Source organism: Onthophagus taurus, chromosome 7 (assembly GCF_036711975.1).
Source record: "Onthophagus taurus isolate NC chromosome 7, IU_Otau_3.0, whole genome shotgun sequence".
Lineage (NCBI taxonomy): Eukaryota > Metazoa > Arthropoda > Insecta > Coleoptera > Scarabaeidae > Onthophagus > Onthophagus taurus.
The window spans coordinates 17,339,270-17,348,649 of record NC_091972.1 but is presented as its reverse complement, the minus strand read 5'-3'; the positions used below and the strand labels follow the sequence as shown (position 1 = coordinate 17,348,649).

The 9,380-nt window shown below is 33.0% G+C and overlaps 1 protein-coding gene and 1 long non-coding RNA gene across 2 annotated transcripts; one reads left to right on the top strand and one right to left on the bottom strand.

The window, feature by feature from the left end:
* Window positions 1-998: 998 nt before the first annotated feature.
* Window positions 999-1,516, bottom strand: LOC139430676 (uncharacterized). Its single transcript, XR_011641062.1, has 2 exons — window positions 1,389-1,516; window positions 999-1,330 (listed from the first exon to the last, which is right to left on the bottom strand). It is a non-coding gene; the product is annotated as an uncharacterized lncRNA (long non-coding RNA).
* A 355-nt stretch (window positions 1,517-1,871) lies between these two features.
* On the top strand, window positions 1,872-3,816 carry LOC111420725 (uncoordinated). The gene is made up of 3 exons (XM_023053769.2): window positions 1,872-3,246; window positions 3,302-3,535; window positions 3,588-3,816. The coding sequence occupies exons 1-3, from the start codon at window positions 1,968-1,970 to the stop codon at window positions 3,758-3,760; spliced, it is 1,686 nt and encodes a 561-aa protein (XP_022909537.2). The 5' UTR covers window positions 1,872-1,967; the 3' UTR covers window positions 3,761-3,816.
* The last annotated feature ends 5,564 nt before the right edge of the window (window positions 3,817-9,380 follow it).

Genomic DNA, 9,380 nt, shown 5'->3' with positions numbered 1-9,380 from the left:
TACATATAATATTGTAATTTTGTGAGTTGATGAATTCAATTTAATCGCTTCCAATCAGTAATTAAATGTTACTTCCTCTGTCCAATAATAGTTGCTACATTTCAGTTTAATGTAAAAATTATTGTAAATATGAAATGCATAAGCGATTTATCTAGATACATAAGGTAGACAATATAACAATCAAAGTGTGCCATGACCAAAACCGACTTAGCTATTGCACTTGTTTTGTGATAATTAGTTTCCTTATGTCAAATTTGACTTTTTGATGGACAAAATGGACAAAAATATTTCGGAATACATTCAAACAGGTGGCAAAAAGTGTAGAAAGTTTAGTAACGACCAACGTAAGCAAATCTATTAGCTTTTTGGATTTTATTACATTAAAATTAATTCAACAGCTACAAACTGCAGTACTATCTGCCAATATTGCGCGACTTTTTAGTCCCTTGGCGTCCTAGATTAGGAAATGATAAAGCAGCAAAATTAGTTTGTATACTTAGAGAACTAAATGGAGTAAATGGTGCATCTAGTGGAAACAAGAACTAAATAAATAAATAATAAACATAGAGAAAGAAAAAATGGAACATGCTAATTTTTAAAGGCACCTATTCTTATAAACAAAATGCCATGTTTTAAAACAAATTTGGTTTAAAACATATCCTACAGTTTTAAACATGTTAAAAACAGTTCATTTTAAACACTTTGTTTAAAGCATAACAACCCTGAATTGTAAAGCCTATCTGATATACAACAGAATAACCCATAGCAAGTAAAAAGAAACACCTACACTAACAGCAATCCAAACCATCCCATTTCATCAACCTACACTTATCATATAATAACTCCAATGCCCTAAACAACAACACAAAACGCAAATACAAAACAAATCCTCTCTCAAAACTCCCCTAATTGAAACATCCATCATAAACTTTTTCAAAAAATCATCAGCCCTTTAATCACAAAAATTAAATTGTATTTCCACAATAAAATAGTCTCAATAATTCTCCATGCCCCCTAAAGATGCCTCCTTTAATTTATCAAACATCAATATACTTCACTTCAAAGAAAACTACTAATAAATGATATATCTTCTTATAATGTTGATACGGTTTGAACCGACGCTATAAAATACTACATGAATGATGAAGAACTTTCTAGACAAATGGCGTGGGTTAGATTTAAATTAATAGGTTTTAAACCCCATTTTTCAACAAATGCCTGTATCCAACATGTTTTAAATACTGTCATCTCTAAATGATTACAATGATATACATTTCCTTCCTGCTATCCTTATTTTTTTTAATTATATGGTAAAGTGAGTTTGCAATTCCTACAAATAAAGCATTGTTATTTAGTTTGTTTATAACTTTTAAAACATTTATTTTTACGATTTATCATTTTCATTGGATTTTCGGCTTTAATGACGTTCTGCTTGTAAAATACTTAACTTTGTAATGTTTTAAACACAAAAAGCAAGAATTATTAGGAGGTTAACCTAACCTATAAACAACCTAACCTATAAATTTGTACAGCAATAAATTTAATTATATAATCTTATTAATTAAAAATCAAATTAAAGTAAAAATCTAATTAGCATTAAAATTTATATTAATACCTCTTTTTGTTAATAAAGTTTTAAATTAATAATAATAATAATCTAATTCATATTGAACTTCATAGATGGTGCTGTAACTCGACCTGAATTTTATCGCTATTAAAAAATGTAATATATTAAATTTAATTGTATTAATTAATTTTAATTAAATCATTTAAATGTTATAAACTAATTATTATTTATTAGAAAACTAAATAAACTTTTAAATTTAATTGTGAATTGTTGTGATCATATCCGTTACTATGGCAACACCCCAAACTTGTCAAAAACGTCAAAACACCGAAATCATTTAAATTTCCTGCATGAACAACTAAAAATTTTCAGTTAAAAATAATCCTAATTTAATACTAAAATGATGGCTTCAAATATACAACCTGCGTTAAGTATCGACGATGCCACGTATCTCTCCGCGGACGATTTCCAGAAGCAATTATGCACTTGGTTACAAAACAGGGGTTTGTTGAGCGAGCTTCGTGCATATTTCAAAAGTAATATGATCGAGATTCTTCGCAACACCTCAGCTGGGACATCATTGGGACTTGAACCACAAGCACCTTCCTCGCCAAAGCTACAAGCAATCAATCTGTTGGTGGCCGAGTACATGTCTTACAGTAATTATCAATTCTCATTATGTGTTTTTGGTACAGAAGTTACATTAAATAAAGTATTTTATAACGGACGTGAAAGATTTAAATTCACCCAAAAAGAAGTTTTGGATATCTTGGAGACTTTAGGTATCATGCGGCATAATAAACAAGCAAAATGCATTTATTTACTATATCAACAAGGCGAAGATCCATTATTGTGTTATTTTTTACCCATCCCACCAATGCAAATTAGAGAAAATATGATACAAGACATTTTCTTCACAACACTATTAGGTGATGATTTCGATTTAGGAATCCATAACATCGATAGAATCCTTTTTAATTCAAATATATCTCCAGAAGAAGTTAACCAATTAAAATATTCAATTAAATGGATTTGTGATAAACACAAAGAAAAAGAGAAGCAATTAGAAGCCAATTTAAAAGTGGAATTTAAAACACAATTGAGTAAATATAAATTAAGAGCCTATGATATAGAGAAATCATTTGAAATTGAGAGAAATGAGCATAAAAGTGAAATAAATCAGTTGAAAACACAGTTAAATGAGATGCAATTGAAACAAAAACAAAATGGGAATAAATCAAATAAATATGTTCAATGTAAATTAAACGATGATAAATGTAAAATAAAAAAAGTTCATGTTTCTGTATCAACTAGTAATATTCCGATGCAAAACAAAAGTTCTCAATGTGATATTAACCATGATGATGAAGAATCGAATGATGCAAATTTAAATATAGAGGTTTTAAAAACTTATAAAATTGAAAATAATTTTTTAAAACAATCTATAGAAAAATTAGAAAAAGAAAATGAAATTCTTCGTTTGGATAATCACGGCTTCACTAAAGAATTGGATAATTTAGCTTTGAGAGCTTCAACATTGATGGCAGAATTAAATATCTCTCAGCAAAATATATTGAGATTAAACAGCATCTTACATAATACATTGGACGATAATGAACCTTTTCGAAGAGTTGCAAATCAAAGAAATATTTTATCATACACCGGGGCGGGAGAAGAATGTAATTTTATTAAAATTTTATTTTTCGTTTTTATTTATAAAATTTTTTTTTATAGATATACGTACAAATAACGTCATTCCCCCCAATTTTCGATACATACAAAGAGTGCATAAACGAAGATGTGGAAGAAAATCACCAACATCAAGTAATTCAAGTCGAAGTCCAACAGACTCAATTATAAATGAAGCGAAAATGAAACTAAAACATTTAGAAGAAGAAAGTGTGATAATTGATAAAAAAATTGGACGTAAACCTAAGTTAATTATTAGTGAAATTCATCAAAATAGCTGTAAATTAGTTATAATTATTTATTTCAATGTATTATTTGAGAATTGTTTTAGTGCCTTCTTCATCAATGGCTAAAAGCGAATCAGGGATAGTATTTCAGTTTGGAAATTGTTCTAAAATTGACGATAGTGGTTCCTCGTCCGATGGAAATGGAAGTGATAAATCGTTGATGATGAAATTGCGAAAAGAAATGGGGGAAACTGAAGAAAATGAATTTGAAAATTGAAGTTATCTAACGTTTGTTGTAAATAGTTGCGGAAATATTTTTTTAAATAAATATAATATGTTTGTAAGAAAAAAGGGCAAAGTAACACTATAAAGCTTATCATACCTTAACTTTTCCATAACTAAAGCGTCGATTTTCCCAATTTAGGGGAAAGAAGGCGAATATCGACAGCCACTAAATATCACTAAATTTTAAAGACAACTATGAGATTTTATGAACATAGTACATCCCAGTTAGTGTTGGAGCAATTAACTTTGTTGAATGCGTCAGTCAGCCAATTCTTCAATAGTTGGCGAGAGTGTAAATGTCTGTTTATTTTATTTTTTTTTATTTATTACAATTTGGGACGCAAACAGGGAGAACATCCCCAGTGAAGCATCCTCACAACATATCGAAATTAACATTATTTAACATATTTCATAAAGTGACAATACACTTAGAAACAAGCAAGAAATTCAAATATAAAGAAAAATAGTTACAATGTTTTTACCAAGTTAATACAGAATTAAAGTGGTTCGCAACTAAACAATATCGCGCAACACGAAATCTTTAAACGAACGCAATGACAGCCCAAATAGAGAAACATGGTTGAAGCTCTGGTTGTAAGTATTAAGAACCCGTATGATTGGCGAATTAGAATAAGTATTCGTATTAGATGTGCGCAAACGAAAAGTGATATTATTCCGGGTGAAGCGCTGTGGAATATTCAAATTCAGCTCGGATAGAAGATCGGGGACATTCAGCATGCCGTTAACAATTTTGAAAAGAAATACCAGGTCAGACAAGAGCCGCCGTTGCCTTAGAGGCAATAGGTTGAAAACCGTACAGCGTCTGTCGTAATCGCAGTACGGAAGATAATATTTATACGCCAAGTGACGAATAAAGCGACGTTGAATGGACACTTAACGAATAATTAACTTAATGACTTAATGGACACCTTGAATGGAATCACGATAGACGGCGTACATGGGACTCCACACCACAGAACCATAGCTTAATACACTGTTTACAAATGCCATATAAAGGGACTTTATACAGGTAACATTGGTGAAATTTCTGCTTATTCTGATAACGAACCCCAAGTTATGTAATGCTTTTTTCACCATAAGGTTAATATGAAAGTGGAATTGCAGTTTGGAATCAAGAGTAACACCAAGATCCTTCACTCTGTCAGTGGACGCAATAGCTCTGCCGTGGCTCTGCCGTTAAAACTGTAATAAAAGTTAACCGGATATCGTTTCCAAGTAAACGTAATTTTTTGACATTTGTCGTAATTGAGATGAAGTTTGTTGACGAAACAGTAGTCATGCAAACGGTCAAGGTCTTCCTGAAGCCGCAGACAGTCGAGACTTGATGTTATATTTGTAAATATTTTATTATCATCTGCATACAGCAGGAATTTGAAATACTTAAAGCAGGAAGCAATATCATTAATATAAATTAAAAATAATGTTGGTCCAAGATGGCTGCCTTGAGGCACACTGGAAGAGATGGACTTACAACCGGATAGAAAGCTACCAACCTTGACTGCCTGACTTCTATCTGATAAATATGATATAATCCAGTGAACAATGCCATTTGGGATGCTAAAGGAAGAGAGTTTTTGAACAAGAATTGTATAGTCAATCTTGTCGAAAGCTTTAGAATAATCTGTGTAAATAGCATCGACTTGAGAATTTTCATTTAGGGCAGAATGAATAAAATTGACGTAGGATACCAAATTAGTCTCAGTCGATCGTCCGGGCAAGAATATATATAGAATATATATAGTTTTCTTATTAAATTTGGTGTAATTATCTTAACTCTTTATCGACCGCTAGCCTATTAATCGGCTTTTCGACTGCCAACGCTTATCGACCGATAACCTATTAATCGGCATTTAGGTATCGACGGGTATCATCTGACTATATGTCTGAGACAAACAAACGTGTATAAAAGCGTAGCGATCGACCAGTGGGATTTACTGTTCTGTTGGTAGTTAGCTGTCCTCTTCATATCCTTACGAATTATAATATTTTTACTTTTCACCGTTTACAATCGATAAAGATCGTCCAGATGAAGAATATTGCTTAGGTACTTTTTCAGACTATAGTTGTTATTCAGAAAGTGATAGTGATGGTGATAGCAGTGATTTTTCTATAAACATTCGGAAGCCGCGCAAATTATTGCCACTCAGTGATGGGCGCTGGGTAAATACCCGGCGGGTAGGTATTTATAAAATGGGTATTTATCTGGGTACTTACCCCGGCTCAGGGTAAATACCCAAACAGTACATATAAAAGTGATACAAGTAAAAATATAACAGATTCGGACAAAAATGTAGAGGAACATGATGAAATGAGCGTTGATGACGAGGAATTGTCAACGATCGAAGACGTATTATTATCAGGTAACCACTGCTCATTCTACATTCTTGCGACGATGATCCGCCCAGTTCCACTTGAGCTTTGCCACAATGTTGACCGCATCATTTACGCCAGTTCTTCGTAGGTCTTCATTTCGTATGTGGTCCCTTAGGGTTACACCCAGCATCGACCTCTCCATATTTCTTTGCGTTACTTTGAGCCTCCTGGTAATGGCCACCGTTAATGTTAAAGTTGCGGAACCGTATGTCATAACCAAAGGAAGCACGAATTGATTGAAAACCTTTCTTTTCAAATATACAGGAATATCGCTCATGAAGATGAGTATGCGAGTATCATCCTGCGAGTATCATCCTTCTGTTTAGTTCGCTTGTTTGATTATTATCTCTCGATACACGAACCTCATGGCCAAGTTATATGGCTGCGATGCGAACCAACAGAGATGAGTACTTTAAGAACAATAGTGGAAAAGACAAGAAGAGATAGAGTAAGGAACAAAATTGTAAAAGAATTTTGTGGACTCGGAGATCTCATGAGATTTGCTAGGGGAAAAATAAAAAAATTTAATGAATACTTCCAAAGAATGGAAGAAACCTGGCTGATTAAGACAGCAAGAGACCAAAGATTAGCTAAGAGATCCCGGGAGACCAGGAAGTTGGATTTCCAGCTCTAATGAAACACCATGAATGATGCGTAAAAACAGGTTACAACCTGAATAAAAGAAGAAGAATAATAAGATCTTAAACGAACTACTTAATTTTCAATTGGAAATCAACAATCTCATGGATCTTGGAATCTTGGATTTGATGGAAGTGCAATATGACTAGAAAAGAATCAAGCAACAAGAATTAATGAAGCAGGAAAACTGAATTTAGTCATTAATATTAGACTGATACTCAATTTAGGACATTCAAAGTTGTTTTTCAAGCATTAAAGAAATCGTTAAATATTTTCGAAGAGTATTACGTAAAGGAGAATGGTCGGTAGTGAAAATATAAACTTTTCCGAAATATATGTACACTTAAAGGTAATAACACCAGGAATGTGTATAAATTTGTTAGACAGTTAAGACAAAGGCACAAATCGCACGTAGCTCTATGCTGAGATGGAACAGGAAAAATAATATGTGATAGTGAAATGAATGACATTTAGAAAAATTATTTCCAAAACCTGTTAAGCATAGAAACTGATTTGGAAATAGACAGCAGTCCGTCACGCCAAAGAAAGGATAGTGTCATGGAACCTATATCAATTAGTGAGGTTCAAAACGCAATCACTGCGTCAAAACATGGAAAGGCATCAGGGATTAATGACATACCATCGAAAGTATTCAAGATAGAAGTATTCATTATCACCAATATTGATGTTAGAGCTTGGAACAAGATTTGTCCTAAATTTTGTTGATATTTAGCCCGACTCTTGCACACGCCTCCTGTATACGTTCAGCATCAGTTTCATCTCTCCAAGACTATCCGAAATAAGGACTATATCGTCCGCGTAGCGCAAATTACTTAGGTATTGCCATCAATGTTTATACCTTTTTGGGTCCAATCCAGTTGTTTAAATGCACTCTCCAGGACTGTGATGAACAATTTGGGTTCAACATAATATTGCCTTGTCTTACCCCACGCCCAATGAGTATTCGGTCAGTACTTTCATGCAATTTTACCGTCATTGTAGGAATCCTTTAAATGTAATAAATAAGTTTGGTGTATCGATAATGGACTCTGCATTTTTGAAGTACTTGCAAAACTGCCATCAACTCAATTTAAATCAAATTTTATAAATACCTCTAAATACGCATCTTGGGTAAATACCTCCGGGTATATATCCAGGGAATTTTCCCTTGAAAATAAATACCCGGGTATTTAACAACACTGTTGCCACTGCAATCTAGCGATTCAGAAAGTGATAATGATGACACTGCTGAAGTAAACATCGATACGTGGTCAACAAATGACAAATCAATTATTTTGGAACCTTTCGAAGGCAGCCCAGGTATAAAAATTCTACCAAAATACGAAGAAAGTGTAATGGACATTGTAAAGTTATTTATTGGAGATGACTTTTTAGAATATTTGCTTAAAGAATCGAATAGATATCACTATCAAATAATCAATAAATATAAAAATATCTCAAGAACGAAGAAATGGATGGATATTACGGTGCTAGGAATGAAAAATTTTTTAGGTCTAATTGTTCTAATGGGACAAGTAAAAAAAGACAGACTTCACGATTACTGGTCAACTGACCCAAGCATCGAAACTCCGTTTTTTTTCTAAAGTAATGAACAGAACCAGATTTATGTAGATACTGCAGAGCTGGCACTTTTGTAGTAATGAAGATATAGCCACAAATTCAAACAGACTTGTAAAAGTTTAGCCAGTTATAAATTATTTAAAGAATAGATTTATTGATGTGTATAAACCTTGTCAACAATTATCCTTAGATGAATGTGGCGGAGAAGACTGTCATTCAGAACCTACAATCCCGCGAAAATTGTAAAGTACGGCATACTTGTGAGAGCAGTTTGTGAAGCTCACACGGAATACGTTTGTAATTTTGAAGTGTATGCTTGCCAAGGACTGAAATTGGAAAACACTATTCAACAAGTTATGGATCCTTATAAAAATATTTGGCATCACATTTATCAGGACAATTATTACAACAGTGTCCATATGGCTGAAGTTCTCTTGCAAATTAAAGTACGGGTATGTGGAACTATTCGGAAAAATAGAGGTCTTCCTCAATGTCTCCAAAAAATAACCCTGTCAAATGGTCAAACTACATTTCGTAGAAAACACGATATTCTGTTACAAATATGGAATAACGGTAAACGAAATGTAAACATGATATCCACGATACATTCGGCGTGAATAATGGAATCCGGAAGTGTAAATAGAAGATCACATATATCAATTCAAAAGCCTGAGTCAATAATTGATTACAACAAGTATCTGAAGGGGGTAGATCGCGCAGATCAATATCTGTCTTACTACTCTATTTTTAGAAAAACGAAGAAGTGGACCAAACGAGTAGTGATGTTTTTAATCAATTGTGCGCTTTTTAATGCATTTAAAACGTACACAACATTGAACGGAAAGAAGTTGGATATCCGATTTATCATCAACAGATTCTGAAAGTGACGACACAGCAGACTCAACTAACAAATCAAATACTTCAGAGCCTACGAGAAGAGCACCAAGATCAGATCTTCCAGAAAGATTATTATGCATAAAGAAGCATAAACTTATAAG

What these genes read in the sequence shown, in the direction of transcription:
- LOC111420725 (XM_023053769.2), top strand. Translation starts at nt 1,968, where the DNA reads ATGATGGCTTCAAATATACAACCTGCGTTAAGTATCGACGATGCCACG. An exon ending in CACCGGGGCGGGAGAAGAAT is followed by an intron (nt 3,247 to 3,301) that starts GTAATTTTATTA and finishes TTTTTTTTATAG; the next exon opens with ATATACGTACAAATAACGTC. An exon ending in TGAAATTCATCAAAATAGCT is followed by an intron (nt 3,536 to 3,587) that starts GTAAATTAGTTA and finishes GAATTGTTTTAG; the next exon opens with TGCCTTCTTCATCAATGGCT.